Genomic DNA, 27,794 nt, shown 5'->3' on the forward strand with positions numbered 1-27,794 from the left:
AAAAATCATATCCAGTTGCTTGAGTAACTGCTTTTTGGTGAAAATACTTATAAATTGAGAGTTTTAGGGTGTAATGATGCACAACTAGTGGTTTGTCAATCTTGCATACCTGCCACCATCTGGCAGTCTTGTGTTGGGAGTGCAGGTTTAAACAGGAGATTACAAACTCTAACCGTGATGTTTTCTGTTTTGTATACAGAGCAACAAGGAACTGTTACTGAGCTTCTCACGAGAGTACCTGAGTGGGGAGGGGGATGTGACCCGCCACCTGAGTTTCCTGGGCCTGACTGTAACACATCAGCAGACTGCCCTGATGGAAATGGACTACACTGTTCACAACCTGGCCACAGATCTTAGGGATGGACTGCGACTTATGTAAGTATCAGAAGGTACAATGTAACAATTTCAAATTTGCACAGATAGTACTAACATCATAAGAATTGTATAGTAAAGCTACAGTGTTGCCAAATTTGTGGCATGTGCCACACAATATGGTCCTTAGCTGACAGTTATTAACTTAATGTAATTGTAGTCCTGATGTCGCACAGTCACACAGTATAAATATGATCATTATTTATCTGGTAAAGCAATCTGTCAACCCTTGCAATTGTTACTGTTCTTATTTGTTAACCTGCAGAATGCAAGTTCCATGTATACAACTTGTTGTATTCTGTCTGATATAATGTTGTTTCACATTTTTCTGTTAACTTAGATGATTTTTTCGAAGTTTAGAATACCATTACTTGTACATATGCACACGGCGGATGTTTATCAGTGTTACACAGAAGAAACTGAATCCTATATTAATTCTGTAATATAGTACACATATTCTCAAATTTCCTGTCAGCCGTGCTGTAGAGCTTCTGACAAGAAACTGGACTCTGTCCTCCAAGTTGCGAGCCCCTGCTGTCAGCAGACTGCAGAAAATCCACAACACAAAAGTTGCTCTTGATGCTCTTCAGCAAGCTGGAGTGGCATTGGATGCAGGTGAGTGATATTGCATGTGCATTGTAACAATTAACATTAATCTGTCCTGAATGATTATACTGCAAGCTTCGAAACAAGTTTCAAACTAATCATGACCAAATACATGTATGATGATAATCATACCTTTTCTTCATCTTCCTCAGTCTTCTAAGTGAATTCAAAGCTTAGTTAGGGCAAGATATTTTGAATTCCCAATTTCATTTCTTGTTGATCATTGCTGAAATTTCTTTTCTTTTTAGAACTTTTTAGAAAGTGCATGGATGTCTTGAATTTACTTGCTGTGGCCTAACATTGATTACAGGACCTTGAACTTCACTTTGTGTCCAGCTACTACTTATCCCTTTAATTATTTTTACAAGTTAAACAAATGCAAGGTGAAAAGAAAGAAAATAACAAAAGGTAGCATACGTTGCCATTTGAGGTGAGAATCAGTACATGTAATATATGGTTGTATGGTGTTGTGTACATATGCATGTAATTATTCTACCTCTGCCACACATGTAGGACTCCAAGGAAAGAAGATTGAGGCGAGGGATATTGTGGATGGTCGCCAGGAGAAGACTTTGGCACTGCTGTGGAAATTGATCTTTCACTTTCAGGTACAATTTCAGTTTTCTTTGGCTGCTGGTAATGAATTTGAACAAACCTTTGCCTTAGATCGAGACTTTGTTGCCATTGCTGTGAGACCTTGTTTAATCTAGATTCAGCTGCTAAACCATTTGTGTTCATACCATCCGGCTCAGCCTATTTAATCATATTTAAAATCAACTCTGGATCAACCCTGTTTTGAAGTGGGACTCAACAGCAGAAACAAGTGTTTTGGTTCAGTCTGCAGATTATAGTATTTTGCTAATCACAAAAAGTTATTGCATTGACAACTTAACAGTGATCAGGCAGCATTATACTAATTTATATGGCAGCAAATTCTGATAACCCCCCAAGTACCCTCCAGATAAATTACAGTAAGGGAAACATACTCACTGTGTGGAGAAAAACATTACATGTACTATAATACATGTAATTATCAATTAAAATTTCAACCACAAGGAAATGAACAAGTTTCTGCTTTTTTTCATCCTCCCATGGCAGGGGCAGCGGCTCCGAATTCCTTCTCCACCCCTACCCCTGCCGTATAACATGGCATCTTCTACTCTACGACCCGAGGAATATTAATATTCATCAGCTTGCCTTATTTGGCATGACCCCATTTCTGACTTGGGCGGCGAAGGGACGTCACCCTCCCCGACGGCGACTCCGCCGCCGCCCGGTGACGAGCCCGTTAACGCGTTGGGGAGGCCGTGCGGGGCAAAGTCACCGAGTTAACACCTTCCCCGTGCTCGGCGGGATCCGCGCGCAGCCTCCAGCACACGCTAGCGCCCCGCCGACGCCCGCAGCGGCCTGCATCGCAAAAGTTCTCTTCCCGAGACGACGCCATGTTTGTTTTTATTTGTCACTGAATAGCCGACATGATTGGTTCCGATAGCTAGCGCATCTCATAAATATTAATGTCAAGTGCGTTGAAGATTTTCTCTGTGATACGTGATTGGCTGAGAGCGTGTCCCTGGAATCGGGTCGTAGAGTAGAAGATGCCATGTTATACGGCAGGGGTAGGGGTGGAGAAGGAATTCGGAGCCGCTGCCCCTGCCATGGGAGGATGCTTTTTTTTTACATTTACAGTTATTTCAGCAAAAAATAATGTACATTTGTAATAATGGCCTCATATGTAAACTTCCTGCAGGTTTGTATGGAAGTGGAGCACCTGCAGCTGCAGAAGGAGGTGACTTTATTAAGGAGAGAGCTGCAGCTGCGGAGAGGAACAGACGTGTGGCTGGAGATGTACGGACCAACACCTGGCTCTGCAGGCACTACTGACCACACAGGGCTACTGCTGCAGTTGTGTCAGGCAGTTTGTGCTTTCTACAACATCAGGGTAAGATACTGGCAACTTTGTGTTATCTGGACCAGTCACACATGGGGTCAAAAATTGGTAATAGACTCAAAAACTACTGTACTCAGAATTGGGGGTAGGGGTGGATTTGTACTCTAAGTTCTCATATAAACACTTTAAAGTTGCTTGTTGGCTTCTCAAGACCTGCTCCTTGTATACTTACATAAACCCTCAGGTTGACAACTTCTCGGTGTCCTTCTCTGATGGAAGAGTCCTGTGTCTTTTGGTTCATCACTACCTGCCCGAACTCTTACCTCTGGAGGAGATCTACATGGACACCACACAGTCATACATCACTAACCACCGGCAGGCTGGCACAGGGACAGGAGAGGGTCCAGGTCAGACAGTCATGTACTGTACACGTTATAAAACCATGCATGCAAGAATGTGTTTGTGTGTGTGTATGTGTTTGTGTCACTGTGTGTGTCTGTATGTGTGTGTGTGTGTGTGTGTGTGTGTGTGTGTGTGTGTGTGTGTGAAAGTATTGAAACATTACTGTCCGGGCTTTCACAATCATTTGCCCTAAAAATAAGAGCCAGGTGAAGTAATTTCTATGCCAATAGTACCCCCATGTAATCTACAAGAAGGTGAGGAAACTGATCCCTCCTAATACCCTCTTATGTCACTCACATGTGTTACTGGCATGCTACATGTAAGCTGTGGTATGTTTACCACCAAGTGTATACATGCACCAGGGGTCCAAACAGATCACGTTGTGTCATTTGAGGGTTTTAGAATGTACGCAAATATTCAATATTACATAATATTATAAGTTGTCCCTGACAATTTACATTGCACCCTAATTTGGTTCTGTGATTTTTACAACACTCCTTCACAGTATCAATTTCTTTGTTGACAGAAACTGATAAAGACAGGTTGAAGGAGTTACTAGCCCATGAGAAGAACAACTTCCGGCTTGTCAACCAGAAGGTAACATTCTTTAAGATATTTTTATAGTGACACTCTGGTTAAGCTTTCAAATCATTATTACAGAAAACAGCCAGAATTATTGATGTGTTCACTTAGATTTACAAGAATATGAAACCCTTTTCCCCCGCAGAGCTGGCTAATAGACACAATTTGCTCTTCATGCCTTGGGTCAAATTTGATGAAAATCCCTGGTAATAAGGTGTGGCCTACCTGATTGTAGCTGTAAGCAACTGTCAACCAATCAGAGAATTCTCGGTTTGTGCCAAGTCTGGGAAGGGTTTTATAACCAAGATGACCACAATGTCATTATGGCTTCACCACAAAGTGGTGAAGACATATTGTGTTCCCTCATGTTTCTTCTTCTTCTCCTCCTCCTGCCATTTCTTTAAAGGGATTCAACTCAGCCGTTTTTCAGCCAAATGACCTGAAATTTGGCATGAACGTAGAATGGGCCAATACCCCGACGGGTTTTTTTTTCATTTTTTTGAAAAGTTGTTTTATTTGGGTTTTTTGGCCATTTTCAGGCAAAAAATATACATTTTGGGATCTGGAGCCCTGGTACTAAAACCAAATGACCTGAAATTTGGTATGGGGATATATGTCTGCAAAACCTAATTCAGGCTTTCAACATACACCACTTTAAAATTGTGAAAAATAGGGCTTTTTGGCTATTTTTGGACCAAAAATGTACATTTTTGGCTCCTGTGCCCTAATATTAAATCCGAATGACCTGAAATTCGGTATGGGGATACCTTAGACACGTGTCCAAAGAATGTCATTCACGCTTTTGACATACACCACTTTAAAATTATGTAAAATAGGGCTTTTTGGCTATTTCTGGCATTGGAAGATTCCATTGCTGCATGGGGGTATAGACTATTGGCAGCCATCGTGGGATAGATCCATTTTCGGTATGGGGGATGTGGTGAAGCCATCTGCTGCATTTGCTCCCAAGCAAATGTCGGCCTTTCTAGTTCAAACTTGTTTTTCAAGATCATCAGTTTCTGTCAGATCTTTGTGTAAAGGGTAATCACGGCTAGTGATGCATACCTAAACCCAATTTTAGGTTCAGGTCCGGATTCAAGTCCAGAGGTTTAGGTTCAGTTCCGGACTTGTAAGTCCGGACCTAAACCCATGGCATATACAAAATTGCATGTTGCCAACCTTGCAATGTTGTTTGGGCAAAACTTTGGCCACATAACATGGAGGCCGGTACTTGACGATGCCCGATGGCAATGTTTTCTTCACTTTGCAGGAAAGATTTTACAATCTATGGAAGGTTTTAGGTGGTTTGGAAAGAAAAGGGGTATGTGAAATGGTCTTTTATGGTAATAAGTCCGGACTCGGTTCTTGACTTTTAGGTTTTTTTGGACTTGAACCTAAACATTCTTACAAGTCCAGATCCAAGTCCAGTGAACCGGTACGCATCACTAATCACGGCATTGGAGCACCATGTACAATAGAAACATGTGGAAACTTTCACCTTCTTGCAGAACAAACAGTTATTGCTGTATGCTGTTCACGCCAAAGGCCTGACATACGTGTGGAAATTCTGTTTTAAATACAACTACTGTAACACAGCCTAAAACTTTTTGTAGAACTTTTTTAGAAAAATGTTTAAAAGTGGGCTGATTTGCTATAATGATAATTTGAAAGTAAAAAAAAAAATGTTTAAATTTCTATGCAATTAAGTTTGTACGAATCTATTTTAGGTTCTGGAGCTGGGAACAATTCCACCTTTGCTGTGTGTAGCAGACATGTCGAACACAATACCTGATGAGAAGGTACAATAACTACATCACATTTACTGCTTATTATATATAACGTTTTGTATATGGATCCTATACTATTGCAGCATATTCTAGGTTACTTTGATCTCACCAGTAAAGTATGGAAGTGATTTTCTATCACAGTGAACTCAAAAATTGTGATAATAATGTGGATGTGGAAAAAATGCAGCTCAATTTCCTCAAATTCAAGTAAAAATAGAATGGGCTTTATGTCATGTCACAATCTAATGTATAATAGCAGAGGCAGAGACTTAATAGGTGCTAGTGTTGCCCTATATCCAGATGCATCTACAATAATTATTGTAATACTTATCAAGGTTTTTAGTTAGGCTTGAAATACTTTTTTCTGCATACTTGCACTCAGTGCACTAGCTTTAAAAATTACCTGCACCAGACAAATTTTACCTGAACCACTCAGACTTTGAGAAGTATGGATCATACTGTAACTGTTCAGAAACCATTGCCACTATTTATATTTCAGTCCATACCATGGTATGGATGAAATATATTGTGTTCCCTCATGTTTCTTCTCCTTCTCCTCCTTCTCCTGCCAAACAGTCAAAGGGATTCAACTCCGCCATCATTCAGCCAAATGACTTGAAATTTGGCATGGAGGTAGAGTGGGCCAATACCCCCAGGCGTTTTTTCATTTTTTAGATAAATGCCTTTGAAAAATTTTTATGAAGGTTTTTTGGGGCATTTTTTGCCAAAAAATGGATTTTTGGATCCTGAGCCCTGGTTTTACAACCAAATGATCTGAAATTCGGTACAAGGGTACCTTGAACATGTGTCTACAGAATAGCAGTCATATATTTGGCATACACCACTTCCAAATGACTCATTTGGGGGACTTAAATGGCTATTTTCAGCAAAAAAAGGGCCAAAAGTGCTATACCCGTTCCATGTTCTATCTAAAGAATGGCCTGTTCCATCTGCCGTTAGCCATGGAACATGTGTTCCATTGCGGGTTACCTGGGGTCACATTGCACGTAAGTCGTGCGTAATGACCCATACATTCAATTTTATGTGCCTAAGACCTTCAAAATGTATCAAATTTCATCATTGTTAGTATTTGCATACCTGTAATAAGATTAGTAAAGCTTTCGAGATTCAATGTGCTTGTTCTTGCATCTTTGTTCTCAATTACATAGCTACTATATAATTCATTGATTTGAGAATCTTTGCCAGTTTTACACTGGGGTAAGTTTGGAATAATCCACTTTTGCGTGGGAGGGAGATGGACTGAAATATGCTGTATTTGCTCCCAAGCAAATGTCGGCCTCTCTATTTGTTTTATACTTCATATTAGGTGGTAACAGTCAATGCTGCAATTTAAAATCAACATACACCTACATATACATGATTGTACATATACATATACATGGACATGGGCAGGTCAGGTACAGGTACAGAAATGCCTACACATTCCAAATTTTACCTGCCCTAAGGTAAAATGACTTAAGGTACATCATGTACACTAACTGTAGTTGTATACCCAGCATTTTGAATCCTGCTTGTAAATGACTTGTATGTTGTATGACTAAGCCCTTCTGGTTTAGTTTGATTGCAGATGTCAGTGTTGAGATACTCTACCCAAACCATATGCCATTACTGGGGTTAGTGTGAGATTGCCCAGTCTTGACAGTTGATGTATGTGTTCACAGGTTGTCATGACAGCAGTGTCCTACCTTTGTGCACGTATCATAAACTTGAGTCAGAAAGTTCGTGCTGTCCGTACAATTCAAGCTGCATGGCGCAAATACCACCCAAAGGTATGTGTTATGACTGGTATTTCTCATCACACAATAAAGATTATCAATAATGAAAATTTAGCAACCAGCAGTTTTCAAAATAAACTTCATATGTCGGTAGAGCCTATACATTCTGTACATGTATTTGTCAAATTCTACCATATATGAGAAATTATACCTTGCTCTCTACATTTTCTCCAAGTCCTTCTTTCTAACTTTTGTGAGGTAAAGCAAGATACCTGTCATTTAAAAACTGTTTACGAGATACAAGGGCCATCAACATGTGAAGTTGCAGAGGCAATACTGTAAAGCGGCTAAGGAACAATGTCTTTTTAAAAACAAGTTTACTCAAGCTGATGTTTTTTATCATTCAAATTGATGATATCCTCTCTTTACAATGATTATCTGCATCCAGCCTGCTGTCAGGGAATGGACAGAAAGTGTAAAAAGGGCCACCATACGACTACAGGCTGCTGTCCGTGGGACACTTGTTCGCAGATCGCTCCAAAGACAGCACAAATCAGCCACCACCATCCAGACTGCTGTTAGAGGATGGACAGCAAGGCAGCACTACTTGAAACAGCACAAGGGAGCTATCATCCTGCAGCAGCACGTCAGAGCTCATCTTGCACGTAAGCAGGCCCAGGCAAGATATCAGCATGTACGCAGGGCCACCATACGTCTACAGGCTGCTGTCCGTGGTATGCACATCCGACGAAGGCAAAAGCAGATGCAGATGGCTGCTACTAGAATCCAAGCCTGTTGGAGGGGGCATCAGCAGTCAGTCAAATACAAGGCTATCAAATTAGCTGCAACCATAATCCAGCAGCACTTCAAGTCCTTCAAGGTGATGCAAGAGAAGCAGCACATGTACAGGTCTTTGAGATCAGCAACAATACGTCTACAGGCTGCGGTTCGTGGGATGCTTCTCCGCAAGTTGCTCCAAAGACAGCACAAATCAGCCACTACAATCCAGACTGCTGTTAGAGGATGGACAGCAAGGCAGCAGTACTTGAAACAGCGCCAGGCAGCTATCATGCTGCAAGATCATGTCAGAGCTCATCTTGCACGTAAACATGCCCAGGCAAGATATCAGCATGTACGCAGGGCCACCATACGTCTACAGGCTGCTGTCCGTGGGACACTTGTTCGCAGATCACTCCAAAGACAGCACAAATCAGCCACCACCATCCAGACTGCTGTTAGAGGATGGACAGCAAGGCAGCAGTTCTTGAAACAGCGCCAGGCAGCTATCATCCTGCAGCAGCACGTCAGAGCTCATCTTGCACGTAAGCAGGCCCAGGCAAGATATCAGCATGTACGCAGGGCCACCATACGTCTACAGGCTGCTGTCCGTGGGACACTTGTTCGCAGATCACTCCAAAGACAGCACAAATCAGCCACCACCATCCAGACTGCTGTTAGAGGATGGACAGCAAGGCAGCAGTACTTGAAACAGCGCCAGGCAGCTATCATGCTGCAAGATCATGTCAGAGCGCATCTTGCACGTAAACATGCCCAGGCAAGGTATCAGCATGTACGCAGGGCCACCATACGTCTACAGGCTGCTGTCCGTGGTACGCACGTCCGACGAAGGCAAAAGCAGATGCAGATTGCCACTACTAGAATCCAAGCCTGTTGGAGGGGGCATCAGCAGTCAGTCAAATACAAGGCTATCAAATTAGCTGCAACCATAATCCAGCAGCACTTCAAATCCTTCAAGGTGATGCAAGAAAAGCAGCACAAGTACAGGTCTTTGAGATCAGCGACCAAACAGCTACAAGCTGCAGTACGTGGGATGCTTGTTCGCAAGATGCTCCAAAGACAGCACAAATCAGCCACCATTATCCAGACTGCTGTCAGAGGATGGACAGCAAGGCAGCAGTACTTGAAACAGCGCCAGGCAGCTATCATCTTACAGCAGCATGTCAGAGCTCATCTTGCACGTAAGCATGCCCAGGCAAGATATCAGCATGTACGCAGGGCCACCATACAACTACAGGCTGGAATCAGAGGTTTCCTCGCTAGACAGCAACTTATCAAATGGACCCATGCTTCCACAGTCATCCAGGCTTCATTCAGGTGAGGATATTTTGAATGGATAAAAGCAACTATTCAATATTTCGATTTTCAATTCATTATTTGGTCCTGTGTTGGTTAGTTAATAATTATACCTTTACCAAAGGGGTAAGGGTTTCCAAAAGGGGTTTCAACAGTCTTTTTATCCCACATGATGGTAAAATACAATAATTGCGCATGCCAACTTTTTCATTTACAGGTTTTTGTATGATGGCAGAGTAAAGAAAGTAGAAAGTTTTTTTTTCAATGTCAGCCCTTTGAAGAAGAGACATTATGCAGGGCTCAAAATTAATTTTTGGGAATAGGTGGACTGTCGCACTCAACTTAAAAAATTGGGTGCACCGTATAAAAAAATTTAAAAAGTATTATGTCAACAAAAACTAATTACGTTTCATTTCTAAAGAAAAGTAGTACAAGAATCATGAATGATTTTTTTTCTGACACTTAGATGTATTCTGCATGTATACTACTATACATCTTGACATACATATATCTACCAAAATATTTGGGTTCACTGGTGCACCCACAGGAAAAGAATTGGGTGCACAACTCCAAATTTGGGTGCACTAAGGTGCACATGCACCCAGTATTTTGAGCCCTGTTATATCAAAAAGCAGGTAATGTGGGATATTAACTGAAAGGCATCATTGTTTAGGATGACAGTAAAGAAGATGAACTTTATTTACAGTTTGATACTTAGTACATGTAACTAATATTTACATGATTCAGGACTGCCAAGTGTATGCCTACCCAGCCTATGTGCTCAGGTCAGGATTTAAACTTTAAATATCTTATTTTATTGTTGTCCCCAGATGTTTCCTGCAGAGAAGACATTACCTCAGCACGAGGGCAGCAGTGTGTCGTCTGCAGGCCGGCTTTAGAGGATGGACCGCTCGAAGGACTTTTCAACAGGTCAAGTTACAACATCGGGCTGCTGTTGTCATTCAGAGCACTTACAGGGGCTTTGCAGCACGTAGGTTTTTACAGGTAAGGAAACAACAACATTATGTCTAATGTGCAGCACACATCTGTTATTTCCCAGTGTGATATGATGCTCCAATTGTAATGGTTGTTGAATTTTGTTGTTGACAGTAGTTGATTTTTTGGTGAATCACAGATAAAATTATACCGGGGTTGCAATTTTATTGAAACCAGTTCATTCACAATTTAATTCAATCATGTTTAACATCACTATTCATAATGATGACTATTCATAAATCATGTAATTGTCAAAGACATTTTACAAATATCTAATTAAACATTTTATGGAAGTGTGAGGTCCCCAAAGTCTTCTGTGTTAAAATTTACAGTATTTTGGCAGTCCTTACCAGAACCAATTTTGAAACTCATTCATGTATTATTATATTCATATTCCCTTCATGCAGCAATGGAGAGCTGAGCAACAGAGACGACTTCTACACTTCAGCACAGCTGCCTACTATCACCTGGCAGCAATGAGGCTACAGCGGGCTTACCGACGGTATCTGGTCTGGCAGAAAGCAAAACAGCAGCTTAAAGCTCTGATTATCATACAGGTATGTTAAAATCAATGTTTTAGCTGCCAAATGCATAATATTATGTTAATGAGAAACTGGGCACATGGAATCAAACCAAAATGGCAGGGTTTAGTTTTACCACAGTCTACAGATGTATCCATTGTTCATTGCATGCATGTTAATCTTAATGTTTACGCATACCGTAATCTTGTTCTTTCAGGCATCTATAAGGGCTTGGCTTCAGCGGAAGCATTTTCTGCAGCTTCGAAGGGTTGTCTGTAAGCTGCAGGCAGCAGTGCGCTGCCATCAGAAGCAGCGTCTGACTGCAGCAGTGGTTTTGCAGTCATATGTCAGGATGTACCTGGCTAAGAAACGTGCGATCCGAAGGAGGAAAGCAGTGATTGCCTTGCAGGTACAATATACATGTACATGAGCTGCTGACAGTTGTTACATACAGGGGGTCCAGGGTTCTAGCTAGGATTTAATTTTAGCGTAGTGGTACTGGCCACATGTCAAGGGAGCAAAGCGACCGAGAGGGGGGATGGGGCGGAGCTTTTAAAAATTGAGCTAAAAAAGGGGCCATTTGAGGGATACCCAAAGGGAAAAAATGTTATTTCTAAGGTATGTACAATGTATCCTTGATTGGTATTTATTTAATTTTAATGGTAATTTTTCACATTTGATCTGGCATTCTTGAACAAAGAAATACAGTCAAAATGCCCCTATGCTGTATTGAAAATATAGCGTAGGGGGTCAAAATTATAGCGTAGGGGGGAAATTTAGTGTAGGGGAGGGGGTGAAAATTATAGTGTAGGGGGCCCTACGCTACTTCACGCTAGCTAAAACCCTGGGGTCAATCAGTCAAATCTTCACTTACGCGTAACTTTCTTACTTCAACTTTGTTAATTTATGTAACAAAAACAGACTTGCCAATTTCAGTTCCCACCATCCAGTGAGGAAAATGCCAGTTTGTTTTTTTAAGTTTCTCACTTTTTTTCACTATATTCTCTTTATCAGGCAACATGGCGAGGTTACCATACAAGGAAGAACATAAAGAACAAGCGCATCAGAATTGCTCATCAAAAAATCATGGCAGCTAAGAGAGCAGCTACAGAGGATAAGAAGTTATGCAACATGACTGCAACTGCCCTGAATCTTCTCCTGAAGTATAAACATCTGTCCACCATACTTGATGCCCTCAGGAGCTTGGGTAAGTCTATTCAGAAATGACAAAATGGAAAATAATACACCGGGTATGAAAAACATGTATTACATATTCAAGCACACTGCAGTTTTGGGTGATAAATGGGTGTTTAACATAATTAACAAAGTTAACGTGAACTAATTAAACAAAAGCACTTTCTAGCCTTTTACTACTTAAACCTACTCATCTGATATTTTGTGGAAAGGTTCTGTGTCACCCAATGGACCATAAAACTCTCAGTGAGACCCTTCATGCTTCATTGAAAATGAAAAAATTTCGAAATAAATCTCGAAATTTTCTTTTAAACTTCCAAATTTATTTTTAAAATCTAAAGATTTTTTTTAAATCTTGAGATTTTTTTATAGCTACAAAATTAATGTACTAGAAAAATATCGAGATTTTCAGTAGCCTAGTGCTGTTGTCTTTGCTATTTTCACCAAAATGGTTGAAAATGTTGGTTTTGTATTTATCATCTTTTTACTTTATTGTCATTTGCTAAGTCTTTTTTTAAAATCACTTTGATCCTCCAATAAGAACTGCTGTGAAGGTTTTACATAATCTCAGCTGCATTTTGAAATTATAGCAACTTTCTCCCCACTACAGAGGTGGTGACACGGTTATCCTCTGTCTGCTGTGACCGGTTAGTGCAGGGAGGAGCCGTGCAGGTCATCTACACTTTGATTCAGAGCTGTAACCGCAGTTTGCCTTGCCAGGAAATTATCAAATATTCCATCAGCATCCTGCTAAACCTTGCTAAGGTGGGTCAGTCTGAAGCTTTATGATGATGGGTACTGATTCAAGTTGTGCACACAGTCATCTAGCCTGGGTGCCATCCCCAGTAGTATTCGCCCGCTCTATAATGTCGCTAGCTACCACGGGGTCTGGACTTGATGACATATGTAGTGTCTGGAGTCTGAATATTCGTTCAGATTTTGAACGAGCGCGCTGATTGGTCCTACTCGTCTAAGCCCTTTTTTGAGTGTGCACATATTAGGTAAGGGCCGTTCGGACGTCTGAACGGCGATGTTAGCGTCCGTTTAAACGTCCAAACGGCTACGTTAAGATAGATCCTTATTCTTATCATATTATCATCAACATGTCCAATGCGAAACCGAATGGTAAAGCGTGCTTGATATAGCCTAGACGGCATATCATCGCAAGGGCCCCTTAAAAATAGAACGCACGGAGAAAAGGAACACTCACGCGAAAATCTGTGTTCACAAAACAACAAACATCACATAAATAATGGCGGCGCGCCATTGGCCATCGGCCCAGAGGCTCAGCCAATCAAATGAAAACCCGCTGCTGGGACTAGCTCATTACGTGACGTCATCACCAGACATTTCATATGTCATCAAGTCCAGACCCAGTGGTAGCTAGCGGGCAAATACTACTTGGGATGGCACCCAGGCTACACAGTCATCAGCATTGTGATATGTTCTAGCTGGCTCTTTTCTTTCATGTACAAAATACTTGTCTGGTAATTGTTATAATGTGTTTTACATTGTGTACAACAGCATGTTACATGTACATTGTACATTTAGGTCTGCATGTGACCAGCCTCTGTCTAATCTTGAAAATAGTGTACTTCAAAATTTCTAAAATACTTTTCTAAGATGACTGCTGACAATACCCCGTAGATTGCATAAGTTTCTTACCTTGGAAAATGAGCCAGTTGTTTTTGCATGACTAGAACCCAGACACTGTAGCTGCTGCTGTGGTGCAGGAGGGAGGAGTGGAGACACTGGTCAGCCTCATGGCTATCTACAGGGAGAAGGATGATGTCATCTTTGGACAAACATGTTTACTTCTGACATTGTTCTGTAACAATGCAGCCTACCAAAAGGTCTGGCCATTCTTCTTTTTTAATAAAATATGACATACATGTACCAATATACTCGGCCTTCTTATATGCCTTTAGTCATTAACAATAGGAACATCTACAATGTAGGGCTATAAGGCCACATAAAATTGATTTCTTGGTTCTCTGATTTGCTGCTTATTTTTTTTTAATTAGGCCACGCCGAGTTAATTTTATGGATGACATCCCCTGAAGATCCCCAAACTAGTGCGCGCGGGCGAATAAAAAAAATTCCGGCCAAAAATAAAATGCTACTAAACCATAGGAATACTAAGCTGATATTGTGAATTTGTGGCAGTATATAGCGACGTTTACGACAAGCCGGCACATGCTGGTGTTTTGCGGAATTTATGAATCTGCACTGTACCTATGTGCTGAGTTCTTGAGTCGTGGACCTTCGGTAGCCTGGGTGCTTTCCTTCAGAGTTACCACCTCCGTATTGTCGCTAACTACCATGGACTACCCAGGCCTATATAGAGCTAGGCCAGAGCCTTGGAGGACGTGATCTTTTTTTTTTTTGAGAACAGGCGAAAATCAATGCGCGCGTGGATGTCATCCATAAAATCAAATCTGTATGGCCATAGAAAGTATAAAGATGTATGTACTTTAGGATATAAAGGAACTATTTTTAAAGTATTTATATTTTGGCACCAGCACATAAAAGTATTAAGTAGAGTTTATTAACATATCAAAAGTTGAAAATTCAATGTCTGAAAGATTAAGCATATGTTGACTTTGTCGCTTTGTTTCCTTACTTAGAAATGGTATCAAAAATTTATACATTGACTGTGACTTTATTTTGAATGAAAGTGAGAAGAACTACATGTAGGTTTAAGAAACTACATTTGTTAACTACATGTAAGTGGAACAGAAGGATCCTTATGCACTGGAGGATGGAGGGAATGCAGCAGTTATACACAAAAATTGATACATTTCTCGTTGTCAATCGATACATTTTCAGTGTTCAGCTCAAGTAGTCCTCCAAGTATGGTGGAAATAAGTAACCCCAGTCATGGCAGAGACATGATTTTGGAGTTGGCGATTAGAACAAGGTCTGCATTCCTCAAACTCTTGCAATTTCAGTCCTGTATATGAAAAATTATTATTATGTTTAATCTTTGGTGTTACAGGAAGTTTTGAACTTACCATCGGTGACTCAGAAGCTGCAGAGTTTGTACCGCCTGGTAAAGAGGAAGACTTCCATGAGCAGAAGCAAACAGAGAACAGGAAGTCAGGAGGACAGAAGAAAGAGTCCGACTCCCCTGGTCCAGATGGTCCACCAGATCAAGCCAGCTTGGATCCTAGGGAAAGACAACATGCTTGATGTTCCTGAACCACTGCAGGCTATTCAGCTTGTATTAGAGACATTAGGTCTGCAAGGGTTCATAGTGTAGTTTTTCATACAGGTACATGTAATGTACCGTTAGGGACTGTAATCATATAACTTTGGAGGGTAGATTTTCATGTAGTTTCTTAAACTTTTTATAAGACTAGTAATCATATCAAGGTTTCCAAACACAATTTGTAGTGTGTTCAATGGAAACACATTTCAGATGCACTTGTGAATGTAAAAGAACTACGTAACCAGCTGTTTGAGTGTTTCTTTACTGTCAGTGTGATTACTGGTAATCTATGTTTGGTTTGTTTGTCAACATGGGATCCACCCCATCCCCAATCACTGGTGAATTTTGTTTGCTTGAGCCTTGGTTTTTTCATGAAGTACTTAGACCAGCCTGCTGGCTGCTTTTCACTAAGATCATGTTTTAATTTTTAATTTTAGGTTTTATTTTTACTATGTAAATACATTGATTGTGTAAAAACTCTTTGCCCATTATGAGAAGAGGGTTGGTACCAGAGTACCCCCTGAAAAAGTCTGCTTCAGACCATACATACAGTGCTGAAGACATTAGGGAAGAAATTACAGTCCATATAGATTTTTCAAACATACCGATGGTACAAAATGTAGTTCTTCACAGGTTATATGTTTGTCTTTTGTACATTGATGGCATCTTTATATCCATTTCCCTGTAGAGTGGTAGCCTTGTGCTGCTTGTATTGCTGTGATAAGAATCTCTCCTGATGGAGGTTGTACCACTTTGTCATCCTTTATTGACATACAACAAAAGTAAGGATTTTGTACAGGGAAAAATCAACTTTTTGGTACACATGTAAGTTCATGTATTCACATTGTTTCCCATATTAGTCTACACTTGTAACAAATGTAACACCAAACTCAGAATTGATTGTGTTAGATGTTACTCTGACCTGATTTGATACAAGAACACACATTAGGTCACAATATAGTGTCACTACTGCTGTTGTACATAATATACTATATTCCTCTTCCATTAAGACAGTAGCTGTAGTTCTTCCTTGTTTTGTTTGTGATTCTGAAAAAAGTTTTCTGCTGGTGTTTGAAATACATGGACCTTGTATCCATAAATCAACTTAATAAAGTTGATGTAAAAAACCTGCTGTCAAAATGTTGGTGTCTGTGATTTATTTAAAAACAGACTTAAGATCAGAAGCCTGGTTATTTTATAGAAGACCATAATATTATATACATTGTATGTAATGTATACAGCACATTTCACCCCATTTCCAAGCTCACCCTATCCAAAAGTGTTATGGACCAGTCTGAAAACATTCCTACAAAAATTGACATCACCCACTTAAACCTTGGCAACAGGCACAACATTCAAAATGCCTAGATTTGGAATAAACTATCTGTAGAAATACAAATGTTAGGACACAAATTGAATAAAAAAACACAGCGTAACAAGTCTTAGTCATAAAAATAACAAAACAGCAGTAGTCACCCTGTTCTGATTCTTTCATCTCATCTTCTGTTATTATATTTTGCGACACTGTCGTCACACTTTCATAATACAGTAAGCAGAATTTCTTGTTTTTTTTAGTAACAGTCCAAAATCACATAACTTAGGGGGGTTACAGCGCGTCTGTAAAATCTGTGGTGTAAAAATAGAGTACAGAGATTCTTTTGTACTCTAGACCAAATTGATTATTAAAAAAGTAAAGAATGCACATGTTCATTTCTCTAGAACAATGTACCGAAGACGACATGGGATCTCTGACCTCTAGTTGAAATTAAATTTTAGACCGGGCTGCCAGGGTGATTATGAGAAGGCTTAGAAAGGCCAGTGGAATATGTAATGAGGCTCAGACTGAGAAACACATAACTTTTTTTGTTTTCTTTATTCTTGCCTTATCTCACCTTTGTACAGTAAAAAGTGCATCTCACATACAACTGATATCAAACTTTTTTCTATGGTGAAACACAGGCCTGGAAAAACTAGTTTTGCTACTGTAACTGTATTTTTTCAATTGAATTCTATACCTGTGTTTCAAAATTCAGGCTTCATTTTGATTTTACATTAAATTTGAGATCTTCAGAGAATACAATGTATGAAACTTACATGTACTTAAAGATGGTTATTTACAGATAGTTTGAAACAACACCGAATCATGAAACAATAGAGAAATAATGGCACATGCTTAACAGAATATGCAAAATCATATATATATGTACCATTCATTAAAAAAAGATAAAACATTAAAGGCACTTATTGTGGAATTTGGTCAGCCAAGCTAACAATATTCTGAATCTACATATTTTCATTCAGTTTGACATTTGTAACTGATTTTCAATACATTTACATCATTTCTCATATGTAAACCACATGAAAGCAAGCTGCACATATTAAAATGACAGCCTACCAAAAAATCACCAGCCAAACAGGTCATTGCCACATTTGTCCAGTCACAGATATGCAAATGAGCATTGCACAAGTAAACAAATGAGTAATGCTAAAAAGCAGTTACTCAGGCGTATCTTATAACCTGGATTTCTATCCTTCATCGAAACAAATGAGTAGTTGTCAGCTACACGCTGGAAAGCACATTCTGCCAGTGCAAAACATCCTGAAATTATAGCTGCATAATTGACTTAATATGCTCATTTCCATACTTGTGACTTCAAACAAATGCAATAGAATACCAAACAATATGGCTGACATTCAGAAGCGGAGTACACATATCTAAAGATGTTTTCACAATACAACATTGCATTTATACACTGTGAATATTGTTGTGCAATGTACATGTACATGAAATAATTATTATGTCTACTTGGGGGTTGTGGATGCAGGGTTGTGGTTGCTTGTGATGGACAAAAACTGTGGCTATTTTGTCATTCTGATAGATAGACACAATTAGTGTCTGATATGGAAGAAGCAAAAATTCTATAACCATGTCATGCCAAGAGAAAAAACTGCAAACAGACAGCTATTGAGTCAAGTCATAAGTGCAGACAGAACATTCTCCTTATAACATTAGTTTCAAATTAGTATACTGCCAACATTTTATGTTATATATTGCTCCCTGCTGCATTTTGTTAGAAAGAACAATACATTACCTTAAGGAAACATAACAAGCATGCAGATTTACCTAGCACTGCTTTCCATGCATACATGTAAGTTATGGTACAAGGTCATAACACAACGTTGTTAATTGATATCTCTCTAACTGAAAAGGTGACCAGTAATCATCATCCTGTACTCTTCTGGATAACATATACATTGTTACACATGTGAAATATATAAAATGCTAAATAAAAGTGGAATCCCTTGAGGGGTTCTGCATCTTTTGAATCTGTGACCTGGCCTCAAACACTTGGCGAATGAGAAGGGACTTCTCTTCTTCTAGTTTCCTAATCTTTTCTGTTTTGTCACTCAGTTCCTGAGCAAAAAAAAAAACAGTTATTACAGAAAACATGCATCATGACAGAACTTTCCTCAGTAAAGTCATCATTGCCTACCTTCCCTCAGAAACCTAAAGCAGGTCTGTTATATTTACCTGAATATGTCCACACTTGTCTGAAGTCTTCACAGTTGGACTGACCACCCTGTCACTGTGAGAGGTCAAAAGGTCCATGTTCACGGACAGGCCACCCTGTGATACAAACAAACACTTGTTTCTTCCCTCACATTTGTACATAACATGTGAAGCACCCGAAGAGACAATGGATCTATTAGGTAGGTCAACTATTCTTGTCATGTCAACTTCAGATCAGAGATGCCTTAACGTAAGGCCATGTTGATTTGACTAATGGATGACATCCGCGCGTGCATGAATTTTGGGCCGTTTAAAAAAAAAACATTTTCAACCATACTGTAAATAGTACGAAACACTTGCAAAATGAGCAAATATATACAAATAGTTACAAAACAAAATACTAATATCTGAAAACAATACCACTGTCGTAGAATGCCAAAATGAAACGAAAATTTTTAAAAGACGAAAATGTAAAGAAATGAATTTGAAGTCTTAGAGTAGAGTCAATTCCGCGTCACCGAGTGGGTTGTTATTGTCATTATTTAGAAATGTTTTGAATTCTTTGTAATTGTTTGTCTAAGAAATTTCATAATTTGGAAATATTTTGAACATCTTGTCAATATTCTAAATAATTCCCTGGTTTTCTAAAACGTTTGAAATATTCCTGATGTGGATTATGACATTTCCAATAGTTTCTAAATATTTCTAACAGCACTCTACCATTTTTTACCATTATTTCGAATTATTTCTAACATTTTGTAAATAGGTCAGTGGGATGGGAAGGAAGTAATTCACACATCCCTGTGGGGTACAGGGTAGACTGCCTGGGTGTCAGGCATTGATGCCTTACAACAAAAGAGCCACCAGTGTCCAGCAGTGAAATCTAAAAATATACAGAGGAAGACAGAAGAGTAGGATTAGCACCTACTTTTATGGGGGCAATTACCCACATCTACAATTTGGTTATTTGTTTGAAATAGTTCTAAATATTTCGAATTGTGAAAGAAACACATGGGTAGTTCAGATTTATTCTAAAAAAAGAGATCTTTGTACAGTCACATTCAAAATGTTTCAGAAATATATAAATGAATTCAAATATGTTCAAATTTTCATTTTCAAATTTTTGAAAAATTTAGAACTTTTGTTACTGGGGTATTCTTTTCTTCTAATTAATTCAAACGTATTAGAAACATGGAGAAAAAACCCACTCGGTGACGCGGAATGGACTCTAGATTATTCGCCATACCATACTTTGTGACATTTGTTCAACCTTCATGACCACATGAGATTTCATTATGAAAGCAACTTTTTTTTTTGCAAAACTTTTTTATTCGAACGCTTGCATCAGTTTTTGGGTTCTCAGAGGATGTCATCCATATAATCAAATCAACATGGCCAAATGCAAATTACATCATGCAAGATTTATACAAATTCTATGTATAATGTATTTTGGGGCAGTTGAAGAAATTTGTCAGGGTATTGCTGTATTTGATGTGAAAAGTGCTGAGAGACAAACTTTAAAATAAATTTAAGTTTTTTTCCAAGCTGAAATGAAAATACAAAAGTAGCTGGTCTAAAAAAGGCAAATAGGAGCAGGGTTAAGTCCTCTGGACCTGAGTTTTCTGTACCAATACCCACTCCTACATGTAGGTCACTAACTCTGTAATGATTCTAAGGTATGTAATTCTGATGGTGGTTCAGTACCTTATCTCCTGTGTCCTGTAGGAGGGTGTTGAGATGATGGTTGACCTCCTGCACCTGTGCTGAAAGTCTGTTGATACAAACTTGACTGGCATCCAGCAGCTGACGATACAGGACAGAAACAAAACTCATCCAATCTCATCATAACAATGTGACTGTACAGTCATGACTGTAGATAACCTATTGGGCTTCAAGTGAAGGCATACACATACAAAAGTACTAGTAACATACATAAACAAGGGCTTAAAATACTGGGTGCATGTGCACTCTTTATTTTAGACTTTGGTGAACACTAATGATCCTACTTACTAATATTCAATACAGTATTTTGAGTAAAAATTGCATGAGGCCACTTATACTTTCAATGTCCATGTTGGAAAACCGATTGTACAACATTTCATCACTCAGGTGTCAGATCATGGAACTAGAAAAGGTCAATCTGCTTAAAGGTTTGTCCCTTGCAGGGGTCCACGGAAAAAAAGGCTAGGGTCGACAGCAGTTTTTTACCTACGCCTAAGGGGTGTGTTGACAAACATAGAGCAAGTACAGCAGGATTTAGGGTGCAACTGCTACAGTCCCAGTGCAACTGTTCTTAACTGCTAGACTAGTCTTCAGTAAGCACAGCACCACAAACAAGTTCAGGCTATTCTCAGCTTCAAGGCACTTCACCTCCAAACATCTCCCAATTACAACATCATCAGCTATACCCATACACACAACACCTGACTCAGCACACAGGGAACTTTAAGCTAAAGCAACTGCTTGTAGTATAAAATGAGATCGCTCTCCTTTTCCTGCACAGTCCTCAAGTCAGAGATGCAAAAACTATAATACATCAGTGTGTGTGCCTTCATCCCTTTACCAGGGCTCAAAATACTGGGTGCATGTGTACCTTAGTGCACCCAAATTTGGAGCTGTGCACCCAATTTTTCTGTGGGTTCACCAGTGCACCCAAATGTAGGTTTACGTATATGTCCAGATGTTAAATTTAGAGCAGTACTAATATTCAGCATATTCTTAACATCAAAGTGTCAGAAAAATAGTAAAATCTTTCTTGTAGTACTTTTCTTAGAAACAAAACATACTTAGTTTTCGCTTACATTCTACTTATTTTATCTTATATGGTGCACCTACAGAAAATTTTGTGCACACAATTTTTTAGGTTGGGTGCACCAGTGCACCTACCCCGGTATTCCCAAAAATGAATTTCGGTAAAGTTGCAATCGCACAGAGATCGCACGTTGTAAGCACGTACAACTCACTTACCACTTGCGCAACGTACGAGGCACGCAACCGCTCACGGCCAGACTTGGCGTGCAGACCACACTCTTACACTTTGCGAGTGACGTGCGTCTAAGCCACTCCTTCCCCATGTTTTCAGAAAAAAACGTAGCAGACGTAGCCTCCCACAAAACGTACGGACAAAAAGCATGCACGGCGGGTTGTGACAGAAGCTTTACCTTACTACTAGGTGACTGTGCATCCAGGTACTTCTGCTTGTCCTGCACAGCGAGGATCTGGCTGTGGTACCAGTCGTGAGCTCGCTCCACCGTCTCCAGACCCTGCAGCAGGATGTCTTTCTCCTGCTCCAACTGCTTCATTCGCTTCAGCTGCAGGAAAAAAGCACAAGGGCAGAGTACAGTAAGCTTGGAGGCTACTGAGATAATATTCATCATCATCTTCGATACTGCTCATCCCTCTAAGAAGAGGATTATTAGCAGCTGCGCAGATTAGTGACTGTGTGCAAACAAAGGGTAGGGTAGGGATGGACGTAGACAAGTGCAAGGACAGGACAAGTGAAATCAATGGTGCTAGTGTTACACATATTTACATATGTACAAGGACAGGGAGGCAGCTCGATGCAGCGAAGCCCGTCCCAGCTCTGCTTTGAACTGGGAGATGGACTTCGCCTCCGCCACACTGGGCCCAAGTTCATTCCACTCCTTGATGGTGTCATGCAATGAAGCATAACATATACATGATGATTACTCTTGCTGCCACAAGACAACATGTATGTATTTCTCTAGCATACTGGTAGTTCTCAACAGGCTATTTCAGTATTTGAGCATAGGGACCCCCTACGCTGTGATTTGGACCCCCTACGCTGTGATTTAGCCCCCTCCACTGCCTTTCAACCAGTGTAGGGGTGTTTTTGGGGGGAAAGCCTGCATAAATTTAAAAAAAAAATGAAAATATAACTTCAGATTGAAGCCATGAGTATGGCAAAGGGAAAACATTATAAAATCTGCCCCTCAATAAGCCAGAAATAGTGTCTCATGAGAGTAATATTAAAAAGATAAGTAAACCATTAATTCTGATAATAATATTAATAAATAAGAAATCTGAGATTCCAAACCTCCGAGAAGTATAAAATGCATATGCTCACAAGGACAACCTCATTTTCATAACCTATGAGGCATGTGGCTAACTAGTGTCAAGGTACACATAACATAATACATGTAAGAGTCAGAAGTTTATCTTTTTTTCATCTGTAATTTTGAAATTGTTTCTGCTTCGCAAGTTGCAGGTGCGCTTTTTGAGCCCTGCAGTTACAGCTGAAGTTGACTAGGAAGTGTAGAATTATATAATACATGTACAATATTTTGTGCTTTACTTTCTTTCAATTGCTCATTCCATGAGACTAGGAACAGTAATGGTGTAGCCCCAGAACAGTGACGTGTGAGCGCTGGCTAGATCGTCCTTGCCAGCACGTCGGCAGAATGTAGTGCACCTGCGCGAAACCCGCAGTGAATTATACATAGCACTTCGGTAGAACGTCTCATATAACGTCGTATTCACGCATATAAGGTTAACATCTCGTCTGTAGTTTCTAAATGTTATGTTGGAAAATATATCCTCTGCAACAGGCAAAATTCCAATGCAACGTTGACCAAAAATCCCCCGAAAAGCGTGGAAATGTAGGGTTCTGCGCAGGCGCAGTACGTTCTGCCGACGTGTTGTCCTTGCCAGTCTTGATGTAACTTACTTGAAACTATAGAATTCCGTAAACTCACCACATTGTAGTCCAGTCCATTGGCCAGGGTGTGCCGCCTGAATTCCTTCCTCTTCTGTTTGGGTGAAAATCCAGGTGGACTTAATGAAGGTCCTAAGGACAAGAGAGGTCATGAGTTTGTAGCAAGACACATTAACTAAGGCCACAGCAAGTAATTTTTATGGATGACATCCGCGCGCGCATTAATTTTCGCCTGATTTTGGAAAAAAAAACAAGAAATTTTGTTGCCTTCTGACATTGGTCACCATGCCGGAAATGGGCAAAGATGTGAGTGCCATGCCGGAAGGTGGATGGCAGATAACTTATGAAAAGAGGAGACAAGAAAAGGCTCTGATTTAATATTTTGTTTCTTACTTTAAAAGTTTAATGCAGTGATATGTGATGCTGACTGTGTATATGTGATGTTCCGTTGTACAATGTTGTACAATGATTGAGTAAAAATTTTAAAATGTAGGAACCTTGTTTTTTTCGGCCCGCCCTGTTTTTTTTGCCCGCTCGCATTAGATCTGGAGTCTGCGGAGGATGTCATCCATAAAATTTACTTGCTGTGGCCTAAGTTGCAAATCTTGGAATCAAGGATGTCTGGATGGGTCCAAGTCCAGATCCAGAGGATCAGGTCTAGGTCTCAACCTGAGTACAGTATTATAACAGAAGTACTGTATCATATTTTGGAGAGCAATACAGGTCAAATTGTGTACTGGAATGATGTGGGTTCGAAATACTGGGTGCATGTGCACCTTAAGCCACACCAATTTAATTTCTTGGTTAACAGATTTTTCTAGAAAAATAATGGAGCGGGCGGGCGAAAAAAAAATAAAAATAAAAACAGGCCAAGGCATCGTATTATGGCCCAAAATGGTACGATAGGAGCCATGAAGTCAACACACCAGGCTGGTTCAAAATTTAAACAATGAATTTTGAACTTTTAATGATACCATTGCATTGAAAGATGGAATAACTGTAACAACTAGGATGAAAAGGTCTGTTTTCAACTGTTCAGGGCAAAATATGAGCATTTTGCAGTTGATTCTGGATTTTTATTTTTATTTGCAAAGATGAAGCGGCGAATCCGTTAACCAAGAAATTAAATTGGTGTGGCCTTAGTGCACCCAAAATTGGAGCTGTGCACCAAATTTTTTTTCTGTGGGTGCACTGGTGCACCCAAATATTTTTGTAGGTATTTTTGTACATACACGTCATATATAACATTACAGTAATACTGGATATTCTTGGCACCATAGAGTCAGAAAATCTTTGTTGTAGTACTTAGTTATCTGTGTTTAACTGTTACCTGTGTTACCTGTGTCTAACTGTTACCTGTGTTATCTGTGTCTAACTGCTACCTGTGTTACCTGGGTCTAACTGTTACCTGTGTTACCTGTGTCTAACTGTTACCTGTGTTACCTGTGTCTAACTGTTACCTGTGTTATCTGTGTCTAACTGTTACCTGTGTTACCTGTGTCTGTTACCTGTGTTACCTGTGTCTAACTGTTACCTGTGTTTATCTGTGTCTAACTGTTACCTGTGTTACCTGTGTCTGTTACCTGTGTTATCTGTGTCTAACTGTTACCTGTGTTACCTGTGTCTAACTAGTTACCTGTGTCTAACTGTTACCTGTGTCTAACTGTTACCTGTGTTACCTGTGTCTAACTGTTACCTGTGTTACCTGTGTCTAACTGTTACCTGTGTTATCTGTGTCTAACTGTTACCTGTGTCTAACTGTTACCTGTGTTACCTGTGTCTAACTGTTACCTGTGTTACCTGTGTCTAACTGTTACCTGTGTCTAACTGTTACCTGTGTTACCTGTGTCTAACTGTTACCTGTGTTACCTGTGTCTAACTGTTACCTGTGTTATCTGTTGAGGAGCTGGAGGTGCCGTCTGCTGATCCCCTGCTGCTCCTGTCCATATCACCACTCAGGAACGCCAACGTTTCATTCTGCCACAGACGTAACTTATCCATGATCCTCCCCTTCTCTGACTTTGGCTTGTTGATTCGTGCTGCTTGTTTGGACGGGTTGGACTGTGTGGATAAGTCTGGCACAGACTGGAAGGCTCGCTGAGTTCGTCTGTGGCTCCTGGAATCCTGGATTCCTACCTTGTCTTGGCTGGAATGGGTTCCTGTCTTAACTCGGTCGGAATTCAGTAGTCCTAACTTGTCTTGGTTGGAATTCAGAATTGCTGTCTTGCCTGTGTTAGAATTATGAAGTGTTTTTTGTCTTGGTTGAGCAGAGCGGACGCTGACAAACTTCTGACAGGCTGAGGAGTTCTGGGGTGGGCACTGACCACTTGACCTTGTCCCTTGTCAGTGTTGTGGAATGGTTTACAGTTAGTGAACGTTAATTCTGCGAGTGGATACTTACAATCTGGTCCTGATAGGGCTATTCGAAGTCCCTTACAGAAAATGTCGAACGACAGCATTTTGTCGTGTGGAGCTACTTTTCGCAGACACTCCACCACTCCGCGGAGTTCAGTTCCGTCCCTGTCTCCAGTGACGCTCTATATCCCCGAGAGAGACAAGCCCACAGTTCCCATCATCCAGGATGTCCCACAGGGCACGTAGCGACGCCACAAACGCTTCTGGTAAATCGCCAGAACCCGAAGGCACAAACGGAGCGGAGAACAAAGGCATTTCAACATACGACCATATCGCGGTTAACTAACGGTTATTTAGTAACGACCAAGAGAAGTTACCCGACCTGTGACGACCCGACGCAGCCTTGTCGTCGTCAGTCTTTAGCTGAAGATCCAGGGACCCACAGAAAGTTCACCAGATCCCCAATGAACAGATTCAGTTGATCAGTGAACGTTAAACGCATAAATTAGTTTGTAGAAGATCTCATCTGGCGCCCGAGAAGTGCAGTGTCAACAGTCTACAGGGTCTATCTGCAAGACCTCCGTCCCGTATAAAGTTACTTTGTTACACTGGATGGGTGTACGACATCTAGCGGTAAAATGTTGTACTACACGTTCGCCAAGAAAGTTATTGTGTGTGTGTGTGTGTGTGTGTGTGTGCGTGTGTGTGTGTGTGTGTGTGTGTGTGTGTGTGTGTGTGTGTGTGTGTTGTTGTGTGTGTGTGTGTTTGTGTGTGTTTGTGTGTGTGTGTATGTGTGTCTGTGTCTGTGTGATAACTCGAGAAGGTTTGGGCGGATTCATTGTCTTTATATTTGTCTTCGTCAGAAGGACTATGAAATTGTCTCGCCGGATCAGTGTGGGTGACAGCGGATTTAGCGGAATAACTTTTGATTCTTGAAGGCATTATTCGACGTCAATGGCAGGCAGATTAACGTTACCGTTGTTGACGGGAAAGTCAAGTGCAAGTTTGAGCTTCGTGGGGGGTCCGTACGTCACTGCAGCGGATTTTTTTGTGTTTGGGGCTTGTGAGCAGAATAACTAGTATATTTAAATTTATGTCCTACCTGGGCCGCGATTACGTTCGATACGGGTGTTCCGGCCCGTGTGATAACTAGCGGTACGGCCCGGGGGTTCTTAACGCGTACAGCCCGGGCCTTCCAAATGTTCCATAGAACGATTCGAACGCGTTTTGCCCTAACCGCTTGCACCGCTTTCGAAAATTCGAATACAAAATTCGGACGTTGGAATTGATGTTGTTGCATTTGTTGGGTTTAGGGACACCAAATTTTCGCTCATTTCGCATTGAAAGGCGTGTTTTCTTGGGTTGGTATGACATAAATAAAATACAACATGGTGTATTCCGCATCGCCCTCGGTCCCAGCCCTCTCGCGGATCGGATCTCCCTCCGGCCTTCGGCCGTCGGGCGATCCGACGCGCGGTCGGGCTGGTACCTCGGGTGATACGGAATACACCGTGTTGTATTCTATATTTATATCATACCCGGGCCGCGATAACGTTCGATAACGTGTTCCAGACCGGGCCGTACTTTACGGTACGGCCCGGTCCGGAACCCGTTATCGAACGCTTCCATGGCTTCCATAAAACGATTCGAACGCCTTTCGCCCTAACCGCGTGTGCCCCTTTCGAAAATTCGAATACAGAATCCGGACGTTGGAATAGATGTTGTTGCATTTTAGGGTTTAGTGGCACCAACTTTTGGCTCATCTTGCATTGAAAGGCGTGTTTTCTAGGGTGGGTATGATATAAATAAAATACAACACGGTGTATTCCGCATCGCCCTCGGTCTCGGCCCTCCCGCGAGTCGG

At 40.6% G+C, this 27,794-nt stretch overlaps 2 protein-coding genes across 2 annotated transcripts in view; one reads left to right on the forward strand and one right to left on the reverse strand.

Annotated features, from left to right (window-relative positions):
• The window catches only part of LOC109467613 (abnormal spindle-like microcephaly-associated protein homolog), a 39,308-nt gene extending 22,796 nt beyond the window's left edge, over positions 1-16,512 (forward strand). The window contains exons 15-30 of the mRNA XM_019765628.1: positions 200-375; positions 848-987; positions 1,492-1,586; positions 2,726-2,917; positions 3,111-3,273; positions 3,795-3,865; positions 5,578-5,649; positions 7,320-7,427; positions 7,822-9,488; positions 10,298-10,472; positions 10,871-11,020; positions 11,202-11,393; positions 11,999-12,191; positions 12,789-12,943; positions 13,879-14,031; positions 15,177-16,512. Coding sequence (XP_019621187.1) covers positions 200-375; positions 848-987; positions 1,492-1,586; positions 2,726-2,917; positions 3,111-3,273; positions 3,795-3,865; positions 5,578-5,649; positions 7,320-7,427; positions 7,822-9,488; positions 10,298-10,472; positions 10,871-11,020; positions 11,202-11,393; positions 11,999-12,191; positions 12,789-12,943; positions 13,879-14,031; positions 15,177-15,440 — 3,966 coding nt within the window. The 3' untranslated portion in view covers positions 15,441-16,512. The remainder of the gene's footprint in view (positions 1-199; positions 376-847; positions 988-1,491; positions 1,587-2,725; positions 2,918-3,110; positions 3,274-3,794; positions 3,866-5,577; positions 5,650-7,319; positions 7,428-7,821; positions 9,489-10,297; positions 10,473-10,870; positions 11,021-11,201; positions 11,394-11,998; positions 12,192-12,788; positions 12,944-13,878; positions 14,032-15,176) is intronic.
• A 603-nt stretch (positions 16,513-17,115) lies between these two features.
• LOC109467614 (suppressor APC domain-containing protein 2-like) lies at positions 17,116-26,542 on the reverse strand. Its single transcript, XM_019765629.1, is given in 8 exon segments — positions 17,116-18,804; positions 18,922-19,017; positions 20,605-20,703; positions 22,062-22,211; positions 23,616-23,707; positions 25,462-25,822; positions 25,825-26,094; positions 26,096-26,542. Coding segments are annotated over 8 exon segments (1,350 nt in total). The 5' UTR covers positions 26,246-26,542; the 3' UTR covers positions 17,116-18,672.
• Positions 26,543-27,794: the final 1,252 nt, after the last annotated feature.

Source organism: Branchiostoma belcheri, unplaced genomic scaffold (genome assembly GCF_001625305.1).
Source record: "Branchiostoma belcheri isolate BF01 breed outbred unplaced genomic scaffold, Haploidv18h27 scaffold184, whole genome shotgun sequence".
Taxonomy (NCBI): Eukaryota; Metazoa; Chordata; class Leptocardii; order Amphioxiformes; family Branchiostomatidae; genus Branchiostoma; species Branchiostoma belcheri.